Source organism: Leptopilina heterotoma, unplaced genomic scaffold (genome assembly GCF_015476425.1).
Source record: "Leptopilina heterotoma isolate Lh14 unplaced genomic scaffold, ASM1547642v1 Lhet_180, whole genome shotgun sequence".
NCBI lineage: Eukaryota > Metazoa > Arthropoda > Insecta > Hymenoptera > Figitidae > Leptopilina > Leptopilina heterotoma.
In genome coordinates, this window is record NW_025110897.1 from 499,191 (window position 1) to 521,042 (window position 21,852).

The 21,852-nt window shown below is 28.8% G+C and overlaps 1 protein-coding gene and 1 long non-coding RNA gene across 2 annotated transcripts; both read right to left on the reverse strand.

Annotated features, from left to right (window-relative positions):
• Window positions 1–4,616: 4,616 nt before the first annotated feature.
• LOC122500007 lies at window positions 4,617–11,532 on the reverse strand. The gene is made up of 3 exons (XM_043608676.1): window positions 11,418–11,532; window positions 6,280–6,455; window positions 4,617–5,017 (listed from the first exon to the last, which is right to left on the reverse strand). Exons 2-3 carry the CDS (start codon window positions 6,312–6,314, stop codon window positions 4,684–4,686), a joined length of 369 nt encoding a protein of 122 aa, XP_043464611.1. The 5' UTR covers window positions 6,315–6,455; window positions 11,418–11,532; the 3' UTR covers window positions 4,617–4,683.
• Window positions 11,533–11,818: 286 nt separating this feature from the next.
• LOC122500008 lies at window positions 11,819–17,330 on the reverse strand. The gene is made up of 3 exons (XR_006301423.1): window positions 16,953–17,330; window positions 15,466–15,881; window positions 11,819–12,135 (listed from the first exon to the last, which is right to left on the reverse strand). It is a non-coding gene; the product is annotated as an uncharacterized LOC122500008 (long non-coding RNA).
• Between the last annotated feature and the right edge of the window lie 4,522 nt (window positions 17,331–21,852).

A 21,852-nucleotide genomic window follows, 5' to 3' on the forward strand; every position in this document is an offset into this window, starting at 1 on the left:
TTCTCTTGCTGGACATTTAATTTCAACACAGCACCCCTTTTCAACTTTATATAACAAAAGAGGTCTTTTCATTGCAGATATTCCTAATGCCTTGCCAATCGGCAAATCTTCTAAGTTTACGTCAAGCAAACTGTTACGTCCCGAGCAGAAGGCAAGGTTAAATTATTATTTAAATAATTGTGTTACGTTCAAATCGTAACTATTTTAATTTATTTAAATATTTTTTTTTATTAATATTATATAGAATCTAAAATGGATAAACTTGTTAATTTAAATTAAGTAACACATACGCATAAAATAGGGTTAAAAGAATTTTTTTTATGATCTTCTCTTCAATTGATTACTTATATTATCGAATTTTTTTATTTATTATATCTGAACTTTAGAAAATTCGAAATTAAATATTTTTCAATGGTTTTTACCTAAATATTGGGTGATTGGGGAATACAAAATAAATGTTATCAAGTATGGAAATCGTCTACAACCCTTGGGAATTTATCAACTACCTTAAATTAAAAAGATATTTCTCTAAAGAAAGGAGTTTTTTCAAAAATAATATTGTGGAGAATATCTAAATTGAATGCACATTGGCGAAACAGGATATAAAGTATCAAACTATATCACGCCATTCTTGAGGAATTTGCAAGATTGCTAAAAGCTTGCTTGGCAACAGCAAGGTTTGGTGGGCCGTGTGCAACGGATTCTCCCACTTTACCGATTTGAGTCGATTTTCCAGGGTGTGACCGATTGTCCACGCTAATTAATCGAGGAGTCTTAATTAGTATTTCCCGCAGAGCGGACGTTACAAATTTTTTTATATTTCGTGATTTATTCCCGCAAAAAGGCGTAGGTTTTTGTATTTTATTTCCCCGAATTTAAGGGTTGATTTTAAATCAATTGAATTAATTTAATCTAATTAATTACTGTTGTGAAAATATATAATATTGAGTGAAATAATAATTATTTAAAGTTGTTTGTTGAAGATTATAATTGAAACAAAGTGATTCATTTAAAAATATAATTATTTAATGAAAATATTAAAGAAGTTATTTGAGATAAATAGATTTAAAAGTAAAAATATTTGAGAATATAATTTGTACGAAGAGTAGAGTGAAAATTTAATAAAGATTATTTTAAAAAAAGGATTTTAAAAGCAAAAAGAAATAAAAATATTAAACCTCAGTTTCTTTGCAATTTGAAGATTTATTTCTCTCATTCTACGTTAAATAAAGAATTTCAGAATTGATTACAAATTTAAAATTTGGTGACCATAAAATTTTAAATATTAAAATTAATTTTGATTTTTTTTATTTAGTTTGAAAGTAAAAAGAATTTATTTAAAGACCATTGAAAGAAGAGCATAAAAGATAAAGAAAAAAGGAAGTAAAAGTGAATACTATCACAGGTGTAACTAGAAGTCAAGTAATAAGAGACTTTTCTGTCTCTAGCAAAAAGAGGAATATAAATTTTAATAAGTTACCATTGGTGAGTTAATTAATAATTATTCTGGGACCGACACGGACACGAAAAAAACGAAAATTCGTGTCGTGCCCGTGCCGTGCCTTGGCACGACATGAAAAAAGTTTTGTAATTCGTGCCGTGCCTTGACACGACACGAATAACGCTTGGTAATTCATGCCGTGCCTAGGCACGACACAAAGTACGTTTGGTAATTCGTGCCGTGCCAAGGCACGACACAAATAAAATTTTTGAAATGTGTTGTGCCAAGGCACGTTTTAAAGGCACGCATGGAATATTGTGTAGAATCTCAAAAGCAATATTTAAGGCACGACACGATTTAGTAAGTGTAATTCGTGTCGTGCCTTGGCACGGGCACGAATTACCAAGCAAACTTCGTGTCGTGCCTGGGCACGGCACGAATTACCAAGCGAACTTTGTGTCGTGCCTTGGCACGGCACGAATTACAAATCGTACTTCGTGTCGTGCCAAGGCACGGCACGGGCACGACACAAATTTTTCGTGAAAGTCCCTGCTTAAAAATGGTAAACTGACATTAAAAATATAAAAAACAGGCAGTCCTCTCATGGTTATAAACAGTGGTCCACTCATAGTGAAATACAACTTTTTATGGCAGCCACCACAATTTTTTTTGAGTCAAAATTATCACTTAATTAAACTAAGACAATCAATTGCAATGTCCAAAGTAGTAGGAAAAAAATAAGTTACCTTTAAAAACTTAAATTTTACACTACTTTTACACTTCTGAATCACTTTACTCATTGTAAGAGCGACTTCTTTTTTGGTTTGTATTCTAAAAAATGCGTTACATCAAACAATAACGTACATGTTTATCGCGGAACTTAATTTCTTACGGTTTCTAGGTGCGGTGCTGCTATTCGTTTTATTTATTTCATGTTTCCGCTGTCAGATAACTTAAAAACTCAGGTGGTCCACTCAAAGTGGCGGTCCACTCAATGTGACATTACCCTAGAAATAGCGATTTTTTGCTTTAATTTGATCAGGATCTTATGTAACATACTCTTATTTAGAGGGAAATTCGTTTAAACCATTTTTAAATGTTTTTTAATTTGAATTTTTTTTTTAATTTTATTTTTGAAGCTTCATCTACAAGAAATCAAAAATAATATAATATAATTGTAATAAAAAAAGATCCAAAAATAAATTTTACATTAATAAAAATAGATAAATAGAAATATAATAATATTTATACTGAAAATTTCCATGTGTATGCACAAAAATAATAAAAATTGTGAAAAAATTGGTTGATGCGTTTGTTTTTTTCCAAAAAAAACAAAAAGTTTTCTACAAAAATTGTGAATATAAAATAGAAATTATGGTAATTTTTTATTTATTTCTAAAATTCTTAACTTTTATGAAAATCGTTATTAAAAATTAGAAAACATTTTGAAAGTTTTTGTACTTAAAAAAAAGAATACTTGAGATTTTCTTGAAATATTTTGAAAAAGAAAATATCAGATAGAAATTTTTTTTAACAAATTTCTTAAAAAAAGAATATATTTACATATTCAACTTTCATAGTAATGCTACTAAAATAATTATTTAATTAAAGTTATAATTCACTGCTGTCAAATATGCACACAATTGTTTGTTGTGTTATTATTATTTAATTATTTTTTTAATTAATGTCCAATTAACACATTTGATTTAATTTAATTAAGTTATTATAAAAGTTTAAAAAATAGAAAAATAGTTTTCTCTTCTCTATCATATACTGTAAAGAAAGTATTTATATCAATATTATAAATTATTGAACTACAGTTGAATAAATATATTTGTTTCCTTTTAATGTTCTATAATATATTTTTATCAAAAAAATAAATAACTTCTCGATTTTCTAAATATCGGTATAGGTTAATTGTCAGGTTACATGTTTAAAAATACAATCGACCATCGACAAATGGTGCTTTCGCTCAATTGATTTTTAAATATATAATTTTTGTTTAACAATGTAGTTTTGTATTAAAAAGTAAATATGAATATTAAACGTTATTAAATCCGTCGTCCAAATACACAAAAATTACTATACTGAAGTATAATGATGTGCACCGTCGATTATTGTCCGGTACACACATAGAATTCGACTGTCGATAAACCGGTTGTAATCGGAGAGGTTTTCTACAGTTTCCCTCTCCACTGGCGAGAAAACCCATTACAGCGGTTCCACATGTTGGCGAAATCGCGAGTCGTTGCGACTGTCGTACCCCCACCACAAGCTCTGTATTGAGTGAAACCAATGGTTCTCAACATGTACATAGAAAGCGCAAGAGGGGAAATATGAGCAGATGGAATCTTGTGCACTGTATTTAAAGTTTAAGATACCCTGTAAAATTCATGTTTTGAGGTTATCTTCCTACAAACTTAGATATTTTTGTTGGTTAAATATTATCTTTTATCATAATTTTTCCCTGAATTCCATACAAAATTTTCATCAGGGTGTTTACTATTTTCGTTCAACGAAATTCCCTGTATTTTACAAATTTTTCCCTGTTTTTCTTCTCATAAAATTTAAATTTATTTTATTTAAACATAAATAAATCTACAAATGTCTGTTTATAATTATAATTGAAAATATGATTTATCAATTTTATTAAAATTATATTGATAATAATTGAATTTCTATGAAAAATTCCAATATTTTTATAAATAATTGAATTCTTCCAGAGAATTGAATCAAAACATTTTTTGAATTAATTAATTTTTTTGAAGAATTTAAATTAAATTTTCAAAAATAATTAGGTACATTTCTCGATCAATTCCTGTGAAATTGTATTAAATATAATTAAAATCCTTCGATGAATTTGATTATTTATTAGAAAATAATAATTGAATAGTTGCTAAGAATGTTTAAAAAGAATTGAATTTCTGTAAAAACTTTTGTAATTTTTGAAAATAATTGAAATTTTTCATAAGAATTTTATAAACATTGCTTCAAATAATAAAATCACTAAATCAATTATTTTAAATCATTTTCAGAAAGTAGAATAATTGTAACTGTCTATGTTTTTTTTCTTAAGTTTATTAAGGTAGGTATAATATTTTCAAAAAATAAAAATAATCAAGTTTTTAAAGACTTTTAATGATAAATATGATGATTTGTAATTTTTTGCACTATAAAAATAGAAATGAGTTACATTTAATACTAAAATATTGGATACATTTTGCAAGTTGTTACTATTGTCCTTAATTTTCTATGATGTTCATTATTTTATTAAATTTCTCCAACTTTTTCTCCTTTGGTAGGCGCCTAAACGCTTCTAACATTATTTCTTCATAACCGAACAGATTGTTTGAACACATTTTTTTTTGCTTTTCGATAATATTATTTAACATTTTATTAATGAATTTGCCACATTGTAGAATTTCTTCTCCAATGTCATCATTTTCTTTTTCAATATAATCATTATTAGACTTTTCTAAAACTTGTTCCTCCTCATTTTCCTCTTCCACTTCAATTTCCGACCAGTTGTTGGAAGCGAAAATGTTGTTCGAAGGCAACTCAAAATTACTAAACGTTCTACAAAATATAAATAAAAAATATAGTATTAAAAGGTTATGAAAATGTAAAAATATGAAAAAAATTTGAAAATAATGCAGGTAATTAAATTATTTAAGAAGTAAAATTTCAGCGTTGCCACAAAAATTTAACTTTATTTTTCCCTGATTTCCAGACAGATTTTTGACTTTTTCTCTGACTCTAAAATATATTCTGATTCATTCTCAAAAATCTCATTCTCATTTCATACTCAAAAAATGTCTTATTACATTTATTTAAAAATTTTTCTTCAAAAGTTAAATTATTCTAAACAAAAATAAATAATTTATTGAATAATTATTGAATATTTTTTAAAATTTAATTTTTACGAAAAATTTTATTAACAACTATTTATTGCAATTTATAATATTAAAGAATTTTATAACAATTTTTAAAAATAATTAAAAACTTATTGAAGAATTTTATTACAATATTTAAAAATAATTAAATTTATGAGACGAATTTTATTAAATTTCGTTTAAATAAATAAAATTTTGTTTAAAAATGTTATTAAAATTGTTGACAATAATTTAATTCTTAACGAAAATTTTTTAAGACGTTGTAAAATAATTTAATTTCTGCAAAGTATTTTTATTACTTTAAAAAAAAAATTAAATTCTTGTTACAAATTTTGTTGTTTATCAAAATAATTGAATTTTGGAAAAGAACATTATTAACATTTCTTAAAATAATCGATTTCATGGGAATAATTTTGTTGTTTATCAAGATAATTGTATTCTTTTGTAGATTTACTTAAATATTTTAGAAAATAATTTATTCTGAGAAAAATTAAAAGTTATTTATGAAAATAATTTAATCATTTCGTCAAGTTTAAAAAAATGTTAAGAATAATTGCATTTTTCAAGGAATTTATTTATAATTGCATTAAACACATTTGAAATTCTGCGATAAAAATAATTGAATTTCTAAATGAAATTTTTTTATTTATGAAAATAATTGAATCTTTTCGTAGAAAGTGTATAAAAAATTGTTTTCAATAATTCAATTATTTTATAAATTTTATAAAAATAGTAAATATTTAAAATCATTAAATTGCAATAAAAATTTTAAAATAATTGAAATTTTGTAAAGAATTTCATTTAAATTTTTGATAATAATTGACTTTTTGTTAAAATTCTTTTTATTTATAAAGATAATAGAATTTATGACGAGATATTTGTTAGCATTCTAAAAAATAATTGAATTTCCTGATCTATGGAAACCTCGTAAAAACTCACTATTACCTGTTGTGCCTGACGTGACAATCTAAAAACATCATTGCATCATAATAATCAAATGTGCTCACTTTCTCCTCTTGAACACCTGTTCCACTAGGAACATATATACCTATTTCTCTTTTTGTGTTCTTTCATGAATAACTTTTTTTTTAAATAATCCCATCTTGATTTAATTGCTCTAACTGCAAAATAAATATATATTATTTTATTTGTTTTATTTTTATTATAAAATTCTAAAAGAATTTAATTATTTAAATGCAAAAATAAGTAAAAATGTGGGCTGGACTCTCGCGTTAGGAGTACCAGAGAGCGAGATAGAAGCTCTCCAAGCCCGGCAGTTGAAACTGTGTTTTGGGCTAGGTCAAATCACTCTAAGAGTGGCGAGGCAAGGTACTGACACAGCTGCTGGGCAGGGTACCCAGGGGGGGAAGCGACTAAGGAGACCGTGAATCAGCCTTAAAAATAGCTGCTTCCGGGATTCATTGTACGCAGATTAATTTGCATCATTGTAAGGGCGCTTCGGCGATTTTAGCCAAGAGCTTGACAAAGATGCAGACAGCTTTAGCCTTTATTCAAGAACCTTGGGTTTTCAAGAGAAGAATTAGAGGTCTGAACGGCTGTGGCGAGCTGGTTAGTTTACCACAGGAACCAGTTCCAAGGGCGTGTCTGATCTATAAAGGTCTAGACGCTTTCCCTCTTTTGGAATTTACTACTAGGGACTTAGCTGTAGTTAAAGCTAAGTATCTAGAAAAGAACGGAAATAAAAGGGAGGTGGTAATAGCGTCTGCTTATTTTCCGGGAACAGGGGATGAACCTCCACCACCAAGAGAGGTGGAGAGTTTGGTAGAGTACTGTCAAAGGCGAGGGCTTCCTTTGATAATAGAGTGTGCTGCTAATGCGCATCATGTTGTTTGGGGTACATAGCACAGACATTAATGACAGAGGCAGAAGACTTTTAGATTTTCTGTTAGATACAGATTTAGATATTCTAAATCAGGGTAATAAGCCGACTTTCGTTACTGTTAACAGAAAAGAGGTGTTGGATATTACGATATGTTCCAAGTCTTTGTGTGATGGCGTCGGGGACTGGAGGGTGTCTGATGAAGATTCCCTCTCGGACCACAGGCTTATTACGTTTAGATTGGAATCGATAGATCAGGAGCAGGAGTGGGGACGTAATCCTAGGAGTACCGACTGGGCTTCATATAGTGAAGACCTAAAGGCCTCCATTGCATGCTTCCACACTTCTTATGGAACGAGGGAGGAGTTAGAGCTTGCAGCGGAATATCTGCGAGATTCTATTATCTGTTCTTTTGAAAGGAACTGTGTAGTTAAGAAAATGGGCTTCAATGGGGGCGGTAAATGGTGGACCCCCCGTTTGGAGGAACATAGGAAAACTGTAAGAAAGCTTTTTAATAAAGCCAAGAAACGTAGGCATTAGCGAGCATGGGATGAATATCATACCGCTCGCGATTCTTCCAAGAAAGAAGTAGAGAGGGCAAGGGGTGTCTGCTGGAGAAGTTTTTGCGAGGGAATCGAGAGAGTACCAGAAGCTTCAAGACTTTATAAAGTACTAGCTCGAGACCCAATGGCAAAATTAACTACTATTAAGCTGCCTAATGGGCAGTATGCCCAGGATAAAAGGGAGTGTCTAAAGCACCTGATAGAAGTAAACTTCCCGGACTTTAGAGAAGGTTTGGAGAACAGCCATGGAATAGGACCAGGTAGGAACCGAGGATATCAGGAACACTGGAAACTAGCAGCCAAGGTCGTAACTCCGGAAGGGATTGATTGGGCAATAAGCACTTTCAAACCATTTAAGGCTTCAGGGGGGACGGTATATATCCGGTTCTTTTGCAAAAGAGATTGGATTGTATTAGAGTACCCCTGTGTAAAATTATGAGAGCATGTATAGCTCTTGGTTATACACCGGAGTCTTGGAAAAAGACGAGAGTTGTGTTTATTCCAAAGGCCGGTCGATCAGGGTATACTGCGGCGAAGGACTTCAGGCCAATCAACCTAACTTCCTTTATATTAAAGACGTTAGAGAAACTGGTGGATAATTTTATTCGACAGGAATGTCTTAGAGATTCTCCCCTACATCAGGGACAGCATGCATATAGAGCAGGCTTCTCAGTAGAAACAGCCCTCCATTCGGCAGTAGGCAGAATAGAGGGACAAATTAGCAGTGGTGGCTATGCGGTTGGTACCTTTCTTGATATCGAAGGTGCCTTCCCTAACACCTCTAGCAAAGCTATCTGTAGGGCAGCCAGGATGCGAAGTGTGCCCGAGCCGCTAGTTAAGTGGATTGACAGCATGCTTTGCGAAAGGGCCCTGGAAACAGAGTATGGTGAGGCTAAGGTAACAGGCCTTGTCTCAAAAGGGTTGGTGCAGATGAGTTAATTAGAAACCTCAATAGCCAGTGATATTATACGCAAAGTTATGCGGATGATTTCCTTATAATTATAAGAGGGCACGCAATTGAGACCCTCTTAGAACTTACAGAACGTCCACTTAAGATTGTCAAGGATTGGTCCAATCTGACTGGACTTTCCGTAAATCCAGAGAAAACGAATATAGTAGTTTTCACAAGAAAATATAAGGTACCAAGTTTGAAGAAACCGATATTTTATGGAAAAGAAATTTCTTTTTCTGAATCGGCTAAGTATCTGGGAGTAATCCTGGATAAAAAGTTGGTTTGGAAGAAACATTTTGAATATCAGTATAGAAGATTCTGTACTGCTTTTTGGACGTGTAGAAGGGCAATAGGGTCATCGTGGGGACTAAGGCCTAATCTGGTCAACTGGCTCTATCAGATGGTCTTAAAACCCAGGTTTCTTCACGCGGTGGTTGTTTGGTGGTCTAGGACTCAACTGATAACGGTTAAAGAGAAACTAGACCAACTGCAAGCAATGATTTTCAGGGGTATTACGGGAGCTATGAGAACCACGCCAACAGCTGCGTTGGGATTCATGCTAGCCGAGGTACCTCTGCATATTGCCGAAATAAAAAAGGCGGCTTTTACTATGGGCAGGTTAACCGCGCAGGGAATGTGGAAGGTTGGTGGTATACACACCAAGCTTCGACGCTCAATTCTATCAATACCAGAATTAAGTATGGTGCAAGATAGAATGATCAAGAGGGTGAAATTTAAACCCCGCTTTAAGATCATTACACCTTCCAGAATTGACTGGAAGAAAGGTTTTCCACTTGGGGACGAAGTCTGGTATACAGACGGCTCCAAGATGGACTGCGGTGCAGGCTTCGGAATTTATAGAAAAACTGGCTGCATTAAAGTGGATGAGTCACTAGAACATTATGCCACGGTCTGGCAGACAGAGGTCTGTGCGATTTTAACTTGCGCCCAAATATCCACTCGAAATGGAACAAAGGGCAAGAGGATTAGTATTTGTGTAGATAGTCAGGCGGCCTTAGGGGCTCTGAAAAATCCCACAATAGAATCAGAACTCGTTTGGGAATGCCGTAGCGTACTAGATGAGTTGGGTTCAGCAAATAAACTTTCATTGATTTGTGTACCGGGACACTCGGGAATCAAGGGTAATGAAAGAGTAGACGTCTTGGCGAAAATCGGTTCCGAGACAGAATTTATAGGTCCTGAACTAGCAGTGGCAATAATGCCTTGCTTGGTTAAGGGAGTCATAGAAAGATGGGGTCAAAAAGAACATAAGAAGTATTGGGCGAACGTTGGGGTGGGAAGGCAAGCGACTTACGGGACATGGACAATTGAATTACCATCAGCATAAAATAGGCAGACAAGTTTCACCTATGTGCAGACTGTGTGGGGAGAGTAACGAAACTTCAACTCACATATTATCAGAATGCCCAGCGTTAGCTAGGATCAGGCTATCTAGCTGGGGTCAAGCAATTATTGACCCTAAGCAGGTGAGCAACCTATCGATAGAAGAGATACTGGACTTCTGGAGAAAAACAGGACTCTAAGGGGTTGCGATAAACGAGCGAGCTGGAGTTTGGTACAATGGGTTTTATAACTTAGGTTCTCACTTTCCCCTCTTGAGGAAATCCAGCTCGATCTCGGTTGATAGATTAGATTAGGTTAGATAATTAAACTTAGTTAAGTGTTTTTAAATAAAATTTTTCTGTAATTCCTTTATTAGGGTAACTGCTCCAGTCGTTGGCACCCTTAAGGCCAAATTTTGACTTTAAGAAATATTTTAATAGATAAAAACTAATATTATATAATACTTATAGTAATATATGTATTCAGAATTTAATGCAGAATACGATAAAATTATCAATTTTGAATAAGAATAAACTGAAACTTTTAAATTAATTAATAATGATATAATGACACCAATTTCCAGTCGTTGGCACTGCAAGCACTAGTCGTTGGCACCCACCAGTTTCAAGTGGTTGGCACCTATACATAACCTTTAAATTTCTTATGTTTCAAACAAGCAAATTAAAATTTTTTTTATTTTCTGAATAATCAAGAATAATTTATTATAATTTTTAATAATAAACAAATACAAGAAAATGTACTTATATATAATTCAATAATACATGTATATATCATTTTTCAAAGAGACTGAAATTATTGACTAGACGTAAACATTGTTACATAACCTCACTTTTCATTGCGAAATGAGGGATGTCAACGACGAAGAAGAAGATGATGATGAAGGAGAAGAAGAAGGCAGATGTAATTTGAACCAATCAATAATGTCTAAGGTAAAAATAAGAGAAGAACTTGCAAAATATTTTGACATAAAATAAAGCAGCAATTACAAAGAATTTTCTTTGATTGTAGTGTTTAAATCAGACCAGAAGTTAATGCTTATTTAAATTTCGTCTCCTAAGAGAAACATTTGCAGATCTTTTGTTTAAATTTTAATGAAGAATACGTATAATATAAAGCTTTTTTTATTTGATAAACTTTAATTAAACAATATGAACAAGAAGTTTGCTTGTAAATTAACATTTGAATCTCTTTATAATATATTTGTATTTCTAATTCAATACGGTCACAAAAATATCTTTTTTGTATACTATAAATGACAATGTCAATAACAAAAAATAAACATGTAATGATATCACAATTATCTTGAACACTATCGTTATTATATTACACAAAGCATTTAAATATTTCATATTTTTCAACCAACATCTGCTAAGCCTTGTAAATCACATGTCAACAATTTCAAAAATAGAATATATATTTATCACTTTTCTCATTAAGAGAAACAGGCATTATAATAATATAAAATAAAAAATTGAAAGAAAATATTTAAAAAAATAAAACTAGAAAATTTTCATTCCCTATTTTTTACTTTTAAAATAAAAAAAAAAATAAAACTTTATTATGAATATTGCTGCTAGTGCAGCTCGGTGCATACTGCTTGTTGCAAACAAAAATTATAAGAAAACATAAAATAAAAATAAATGTTTTAAAAAAATAAAAAATTCGAATCTCTTTTTTATTGCCTTATGCATTACCATCATTTTCCTCTACTATATGTTGATCGTTGTTTTCTAATGTTGTAATCATATTATCAACATTTTTTATTATTGAACTAAAAACAAATCGTTTGTTTTTAAAACTTACTTGTCTGAAAGTGGTAATTAACTCCTTCTCATATCCATCCATATTTCATGACGTTTTCAGTTCTTTATTAATAACATCTTGGATGATATTCATGTTAACGTTGCTTTCGTTGTTGTTAGTATAGTTCAAATTAGTCAAATTGCTTTGGTTCGCATAAAAGAAAGTTATTACATTAGTACACTCTTTAAAATCCTTAATTGCTTCTTGAAACGCTTGATCTCTTTCCTCCCAACACTGTCTCTTTTTTTTCGCGAAGTTATTAACAGGTGGATGGTATTCTGAAAATAAGTAAATAATAAGAATTATAAATAACACATTAAATAATAAAAAATAAGCACATGTTGATATAAAGAATAACGTAAAATATTATAATAGGGTCAAATTTTCTCAAAAAAATCAAAGTTGGTCATGGGTCTTTTAATTTTTGTGAAACTTGGTATAAAGGTAGTGTTTAATGACAGAAGATTTTAGGAAAAAATTATTTTTCAAAATTTTCAAAATTGTGGATTTTACCGGGCACGAAACATTAAAGCACATTTTTTTGAAAAACGAATAACTTTTATCCATTTAGTTAGATTTTGTTTATATTTTAGGTAATAATAGTTGATTATCTAACAATTTAAAGTGCAATATTAAAGAAAAAAAATCCAAAATTTGTCAGAAAAAAAAGTCAAAAAAAATTTTGATTTCATTTTTTCGGACATAAGCACCCCTTTGATTTTTTTGTAACTATAATATTTGGATTCGTTATCTTCTCCAGAATTTTTTGCAAATAAAAATCCCTGGAGACTTTAAAACTAACCGAAATATCGAATTTTTTGTCTCGAGGTGCACAGATTTCGATCTCGCGTAACACGCCGGAGATGTGCACCAAACGTTCTTAAGCGTGAATTTTCGCATTCTAATATTTTTTTGTTAATTTTGAGTGAAAAAGAAAGGTTTAAAAATTAAGTTTTGCAATTACAAATTTGTTTTTAAACAATTTTGAATCTCAAAATGTGTATGTAATATATAAGGGGCAAATTTTCTCAAGTGTACCAATGTCAAAATTGGGTCAAATTTTCTCAAAAAAATCAAAGTTGGTCATGGGTCTTTTAATTTTTGTAAAACTTGGTATAAAGGTAGTGTTTTATGACAGAAGATTTTAGGAAAAAAAGATTTTTCAAAACTTTCAAAATTGTGGATTTTACTGGGCATGAAACATTAAAGCACATTTTTTTTTAAAAACGAATAACTTTTATCTATTTAGTTCGATTTTGTTTATATTTTAGGTAATAATAGTTGATTATCTAACAATTTAAAGTGGAATATTAAAGAAAAAAAATCCAAAATTTGCCCGGAAAAAAAGTCAAAAAAAATATTGATTTCATTTTTTCGGGCATAAGCACCCCTTTGATTTTTTTGTAACTATAATATTTGGATTCGTCATCTTCTCCAGAATTTTTTGCAAAAAAAAATCCCTGGAGACTTTAAAACTAACCGAAATATCGAATTTTTTGTCTCGAGGTGCACAGATTTCGATCTCGCGTAAACACGCCTGAGATGTGCACCAAACGTTCTTAAGCGTGAATTTTCGCATTCTAATATTTTTTTGTTAATTTTGAGTGAAAAAAGAAGGTTTAAAAATTAAGTTTTGCAATTACAAATTTGTTTTTAAACAATTTTGAATCTCAAAATGTGTATGTAATATATAAGGGGCAAATTTTCTCAAGTGTACCAATGTCAAAATTGGGTCAAATTTTCTCAAAAAAATCAAAGTTGGTCATAGGTCTTTTAATTTTTGTAAAACTTGGTATAAAGGTAGTGTTTTATGACAGAAGATTTTAGGAAAAAAAAATTTTTCAAAACTTTCAAAATTGTGGATTTTACCGGGCATGAAACATTAAAGCACATTTTTTTTTAAAAACGAATAACTTTTATTTATTTAGTTTGATTTTGTTTATATTTTAGGTAATAATAGTTGATTATCTAACACTTTAAAGTGCAATATTAAAGAAAAAAAATCCAAAATTTGCCCGGAAAAAAAGTCAAAAAAAATAATGATTTCATTTTTTTGGGCATAAGCACCCCTTTGATTTTTTTGTAACTATAATATTTGGATTCGTTATCTTCTCCAGAATTTTTTGCAAAAAAAATCCCTGGAGACTTTAAAACTAACCGAAATATCGAATTTTTTGTCTTGAGGTGCACAGATTTCGATCTCGCGTAAACACGCCTGAGATCAGTATAAACAGTGAGTTTTATAAAAAATCGTAGCTTTTATATAATAAAGAAAAAAAATTGTGACCTATATGTTTTTGGTAGGTTTTTTTCTGCTCTATCAAATAGTGAGAATTTTTTTTAAAAATTCAAAATTTAACCCTTCTTTTAAAAATTAAAAAAAATTTTGAAAAATTTTTTTTTTTTAACTATTCTTCCCGGCTTAATATTTTTTTCATAACGCGGTGCTAAAAAGGGCACTTTTTTGCACCTTGTTATGAAAAATATCGTTCGTAACTAGTGCTAGCAGTTTCCAATTTTTGAATGAGCACTTTTTTGGAACAAACTGTAGGCGCAGCTTCGTTTCGCCTACATTTTGTTCCAATCAAAGTGCTCGTTCAAAAATTGACAACTGCTCGCACTCGTTACGAAATATACTATTAACATTTTCTTAAGTACATTTTTTTAATTTTTACATTTTTGATGTAAGAAGAGATGATTATTTTTTATCTAAATAATTTTTTATTATTTTAATATCAATATCAAGCGTGATACACGCATAAGGTGTTGAATATTTTATTTAAACAATCGTTGCAAATAACTAAAATATATTTTTTTAAAGTAGAATTATATAAACATTTGTTTAAAAAAAAACTAACACTTTATCTTTATTTTTATAAATATTTATTTGTAAAACGTCAATTTAATCAAAATACTTCATATTGTAAAATATTTCAATTTTTATTAATTAATTAATTAATAATTAAAAAAAAACTGATTATACTGATCCAAGATCTTCAACCCCCTCCCCCCTACATTTTTTTTAAACCTTCCTTTTTTACTAAAAAATTAATAAAAAAGTATTAGAATGCGAAAATTCACGCTTAAGAACGTTTGGTGCACATCTCAGGCGTGTTTACGCGAGATCGAAATCTGTGCACCTCGATACAAAAAATTCGATATTTCGGTTAGTTTTAAAGTTTCCAGGGATTTTTTTTTGCAAAAAATTCTGGAGAAGATAATGAATCCAAATATTATAGTTACAAAAGAATCAAAGGGGTGCTTATGCCCGAAAAAATGAAATCAATATTTTTTTTGACTTTTTTTCCGGGCAAATTTTGGATTTTTTTTTCTTTAATATTGCACTTTAAATTATTAGATAATCAACTATTATTACCTAAAATATAAACAAAATCTAACTAAATGGATAAAAGTTATTCGTTTTTCAAAAAAATGTGCTTTAATGTTTCATGTCCGGTAAAATCCACAATTTTAAAAAATTTGAAAAATCTTTTTTTCCTAAAATCTTCTGTCATAAAACACTACCTTCATACAAAGTTTCACAAAAATTGAAAGACCCATGACAAACTTTGATTTTTTTGAGAAAATTTGACCCAATAGTATTGTACCGTTTCTTTCGTAAGTTTTTTGGCGATGATTTTCGTAATTACTGAAAACTTGATTTTTGAAATTAGAACTTATTGAAGATGTCATTTTCCTGCTTGATGGTGTTTTCGTTAAGTTTATACCATCTGTCTCTTTTCTCCTCACAACAGTTTCTCTTTCAATACATTCGATGTTATCAGGCTGACAATCATCCCTGTCTTTAATTGTACACATTTTCTTCAAAGTATTTATATTTTCCTTTTCTCCGTCATTAGAATTAATGCCATCTATAGAATTATCCTAATACAATTCAAGTTTCTTTTTCTTAATGAGTGGTTCTTTTAAAACTACAGTACTAATAATGCAAGGTTTCCGTATTTCATCATGAGACTTTACATTTTTTCCAATGAAAGTGTTAGCGAGTTTCATATCTAATTTACTGAAAACAATTATTTTTATGTATAAACCTTTATTTTGTATAGAAATTTTCGTTATTAAAGACAAGCATTATTTTAAAATACATATTAGATATCATAATGAATTGAATTTGCAGGTATAATTTTTAATTGAATCAATGTGATTGCAGTTTTTTTAGTGTTACTTAAATTTACATAAGGGAGATTAGGGTATTGTGGGCTACACTTTTTCTTAGTTGAATATCTTAAAATTTTTTTTTTAATTTTCAAATTTCTCGTTTTAGTAAGAGGTCTAAACAATCATATATCATAGTCAGTTTACCAAAATTATCACTTATCTAAAAGAAATTTCAGTTTTACCAAAGATTGCACTATTTTGATTTATAAAAATGTTGGGAAATTGTGGGCCACTGCCTAAATTGAGTTTAAAATAAAAAATAACGATGAAATATATTTATTACATGGTTAAAAATATTAAAAATGTTATTAATATTTAATTATTAGTTTCAAATTAGAAGACAAAAAGTAAAAAAATGAAATGAATCGAAATCACAATTTAGACAAGTAAAATAGGCTCAATTAATTACACATTTTAAGTGAACAGCTTTATCGCTTGAATCGCAATGTATAAAATTGTTTTTGTTAACTTACTATAATTATGAGTGATTTTAATAACATTTGCAATTGAATCGACAAAAACAAGCAACAAATACTTCCCCAAAAAAGTGGCCCACAATTCCCGAAATGCTTCATTTTACAAAAAGCTTTGTATTATTTATTTATTTTAATATAATGCATAATTTCTTTTTGGAGTGAAAGTACCAATACCACACAAAAAATTAAAAAAATATTTTCCATAATTTATTCTTGACAATTCTTGTAAAAACAATAAAAACATGAAGGCCCAAAATAAATATTTAAATGCAATTTTTTAGGTAATTTTTGTTAACGGTATGTAATTTACTTTAGACGAAAAAAAATTTTTTTTAAATTGGATGATCAAACTTGTAAATATTATTAAATTATGGAGGTGGCCCACAATTCCTAAATTTCCCCTACATATATTTATATATAAATAGGCAATACTTGCTTACATTTGTATATCACCATTTTCTTCAAGAAAATTATATTGCTGCACAGATGAAACACATTCTTTCTTGTGGTTAACTGCGCCAATTAGGTTTTGAAAATATATTTTTCTTTTTTAACCAATAGATTTGAAGCTCCACAGTAGTTCATTCCAGGACTTATAATTTTTTTTTGCTAATTTATATTCAACATAGTTCGCATTTTCTACTACATCAGCTGTTGCCAATGTTGTTGGATAATTCATTAATGTTAAATTATTATTAGTAACTTGAAGATTAGCTTTTTTGGCAATATTTTTTTTGTTTGAATTAATCATTTCAAAAATTTCTCTTTCTAAAAAATAATTATTATGAAGACTTTCTTTTCTATAGAGTGTTTCATTTTCCCATCTGTAATGATATAAAGATTTGCAAAATATGTTTAAAAAAAGGAAAAGATATAAAAATTTGATTTGATTTTTTAAAAAATATTAAAAACAATCAAATTTTTCATGAATTTTAATTATAAATAATTTCTCAAAAAATTATAAAATACTAAATTTTAAAAAATTTAAAATTACTTTGTCAGAGAATTACTTTTTTCAAAACTATTTTAATATTTTCATTTTTTATCGAATTTATAGTTGAAGCGTTTTGTGCAGAAACCGCATAAGTCAATTTTGTTCGAAAATCACTTTTTTATTGAAAATTTATCTTTAAATGAAGCTTTTCAATCTGGTAAAATATTACGTAAGTGACTAAACTCTAAACCCTTAAAAAAATAATTAAAATATCATTTCGTGCAGAAACAGCACAAGAACATGATAAGTTTTATATTTATTTGTGATATTTTAGACGTATTTTAATAATTTATATTAAACAGTTTATATTATAAATAAAAACACTCATGGGAAGCAAAAAGTGGCAGTGGTGACTGAATTAGTTTAAAATTAGAAAATATTAAAAATTGGTTAAATTTATTCTTAAAACAATTTTATTATTTATAAAATGGTACTAAAAATTATCCAAATTTAATATTTTAAATAAATGTTATTAAATATTTCATAAAACTTTGATATTTCACTGAATTTAATAAATTTTCTGTGTTTTTCATTTCATTTTGTGCAGAAACAGCATAAGTCTAAATGTTAATTTATTTTCTAATTTTTTATATTAAGTAGATAATTAATTAATCATATTGGATTTTTTAACTTATAGGTTAGTAGAATATAATACAAAAAGCCGAATTAAAAAAAATCTTAACATTTACGAGAAAAACAGTTTTTATTGATTCCTGAACAATTTCGAATTATGGACTTATGCTGTTTCTGCACAAAACGCTTCAGTTGAAGATTATTCATAAAAATGTTTAGAAATTTAATTATTTCTAAAATTTTCAATAAAAATTCTATAATAGTTAATTTTTGAAAATTATAATACAATATGTACTTGAAAAAAAGGATTTACTTTTAATTAATTTTACTAAATAATTACTTACATAAGTGCATTTTCCAATTGTTCGGTAGCTTTATATTGATTTATAAATGAAATTTTTCTGCTTCTTTCTTTTCTTTCGCATTATCCACTGGATCAGTTTAGTGCTGATGTTAAAGAATTCTATAATTTTGATTCACAGCCTTAAAATTTATTAGTTAACATTTCCACAGTACCGTTTTTGTCATTATGACTATTTAACTTTATGATTTCATTTGACGCAGTACCTAGTGTCTCATTTCTGTCGATAATTTCTTCAGTATGTATACAATTATTTGATCTACAATTCAGTATAATTTTTTTATGTTTTATATAGAAGTATGTAAGTATAAGACATATGTGACGTTCCGCGACAAAAGGGACCTTAGGTCCGAAAAAATTAATTTCGAGTTATGTATATTATTCAATATTTATTGAGTTGCTCTTTCACATACAAGCATCAAAAATAATTTTTACTTATAGATTTTTTTGTTATTAATGTTTAAAAATGAGCTTGTTGAGTGTTTACACGTGGTTGTTCAGAAAAGCAGCCCCTCTACTTTTCAATACAACTGCACTGGTCATCTACATACAATTTGTGCGCTTCGTGTAACGCGGACAAATATCAATGTGTAGTGAGTAGTGGGGCTGAATTCTAGTAGAACGTCTCCACCAATCAGAGACGCACTACTTCAATCGCCTTTCCTGCAGAATTCACTATTGGGAGCTAAGGTCCTTTTTGTCGCAGACAGTCACATATAAGTAACTTACATTTGGAATTTTTGGAACTCTTCTAGAACTTCATATTGCTGTAAGGGTAACTTTTCCTTTTCTTTATTATCCAACATAACTATTTTTTTCTCGAATTTTTCTCACCTTCTTGCTTAATCCATTTTAATTTAGTAGATACTCCATTACGGAAATCCACATGCTTGTCAGAAAACTGTATTTTCATTTTTTCACATTATCTACTGCAGAAGGTGTTTATACAGGTGTCGAAGAATGTATTGTCTGAGCATCAAGGATTAGATGGTCCTTGTTGAAACTTATAGTCGATGTTGTTGACTAATAATAATAAATAATACATACTTTTTTCTACATCTTTCATATATTGATCTCGATTTTCACCTGAAAAATAAAAATGTTACTATGTATTACGTTATATTAATATCATTTCTTACAACACTCAATAATATCTTTTTGATGAAAGAGGCTGAAAAAAATTAAATAAAGAATAATTAAGTGATCATATTACTTAATTTAATGTAAAAATGTACTTACCATCTACTTCATATATTATTTATTATTACTTATACCATCATTTTTTAATATTAATCAAAAATGTTACTCTTTTATAGTTTTAAATTTTAATTTAGACCTTTTTATTTTGAAAAGAAAATTGTCTTTCTCTTTAGTTAGATATCATGTAGACGGGCATCTAATAGAAAATGAATAAAATGCAATATCAACTAAAATTGACTTTATTACATTCAATAATTATCTTTTTTTTTAAATCTTTTTGAAAAAATAATTTCAATGTTTGACACTCCATTCCTTTTTTATAATTATTATAAATTTATTATTCATTGTTATTATTTAATTGTTTATTATTTAATTGTATAAATATTTAACATAGCGAACCAAATTCGCCAGATATCAATTTATAATATCCGGCTTGAATCATGTGGGATACAATTCCACTCCATGCAGAACTTCTCTTCTCTGCACTACATTTGTTTCTTTGGTATAAGCAAGGATAATTATTCTTGGTTAGTGTTATTAATGTGATGTCTCTTTTGTCACTTCCTTCTTCTTGGTACATTTTGGTAAAAAATAACTAACACAATTCACATAATTTTCAATAAAAAGCTGATAATCCAAAGACTGATAAAACTAATTTATTTTCATAAAACTATGAAATTTTTTGGAAATGAAATTTATAAAAGTAAATACACGAAAAACTAATAAACAATGAAAAATATTACATAAACACAAAAAGGAAAAGGAACAAAAAGCTAAGAATTTTAGGAAAAGGGAAAACAACAAAAAATTGGTTGGTTGAAGGAGAGGTGTAGGTTAAATCTAAACTTCTAACGCGCATGAATAAGATTTATAAGAATGTGAACGTTTGTCATTGGCTGTGTGATATTTGTCCATTCAGGGCGAACTTGTTTTTCCATTGGATGTAATCAACTATTAAGCTGCTTCTACAACAACTTTCTTTTTCATGGTTGGTGTCGACAGTAACGAAACGCAATGTCGATGCAATGCGCGCGCAGTATTTAAGTTCGAATTCCATTATTCCTGACATTCAATCGAAAATAAGTACATGTGTATGTGTTTACGCCGGTGAATCTGTTTTTCGCAGTTTTTCGTGTCTTCCTGAACAAGGTAAACAACATTTACTATTATTATAATAATTAACCCTTTGCGTCACAGTGGGTCGCTCAGCGACCCACCTTTTCCTTCTCAGTTTTCAGTATTTCCATAGCATACTTATTAATAAATTTAGGGTTTTTTTCCAGGCATGTTCCTCATACCTAAACAAGTCTAAGGAAACTGTTGATTCACAATTTGTTAATAATAAAAATATTATAAACAAATAAATAACAAAAAAAATGCTTCTTTTTCAGAAAAAATTCATTTTCTACTTACCCTTACTAATTTTTGAGATAATAATTTTTTTTCTTTACAAATTAGATCCTAAACTATATTTACAATTACTTTTTTGAAATTTTTTTTTTAATTTTTAATAATACGAGAACGATCGCGCGCTGCCGCGCGCGCGTTTTTTCTTTTGCATTTTTATTCTTTAAATTACAGTCTTTTGTTTGTTAAGGTATCAATTTGAGTGACAGTTTCTGATAATAGGAATTTTTAAATATTATTCAATTTAATAAAATAATAGCCTATGTTGTGCGTAAAAAAAATTTTTATACCTTTACAATTCTAGTTCTGTTTTTATCTGTTTCTAAATGTATCATTTCTAAAGTTTATGGTTTTGATAAAAAAAACACTTTTCTTTGCTCAAAGAAAAGCGTATATTTCAAGAATGGCACATTTTATAAAAAGTTTTGTACAATGAAGTTATAGAAAACCTTTTTATAATCAAAGTAATCTATTTGTTAATTAAATTTTGTAACATTTAAAATCTTCCATAGTAAATTTATATTTTAAAAAATAGTGATGAAAGAAAAACGTTACTAAATAAACAATTTTTAACTATTTTTCACTTAGCTAGCAAAAAAACATCTCTACTGTCAAAGAAAGCCATAAAAAGAGGATATTAAATTAAAAATTTACTTTTGTTTCTTAAAATCGTTCCTACTTTTGCTATAAAAAAGAAATATAAGTGTGGTTTCTGTAAATATTATACAAAAAATGTAAGTACTCCGTCATTTCGAAGAAAATAATTTATTTCAATATATGCTTTTCTATAAGATTCATGGGATGC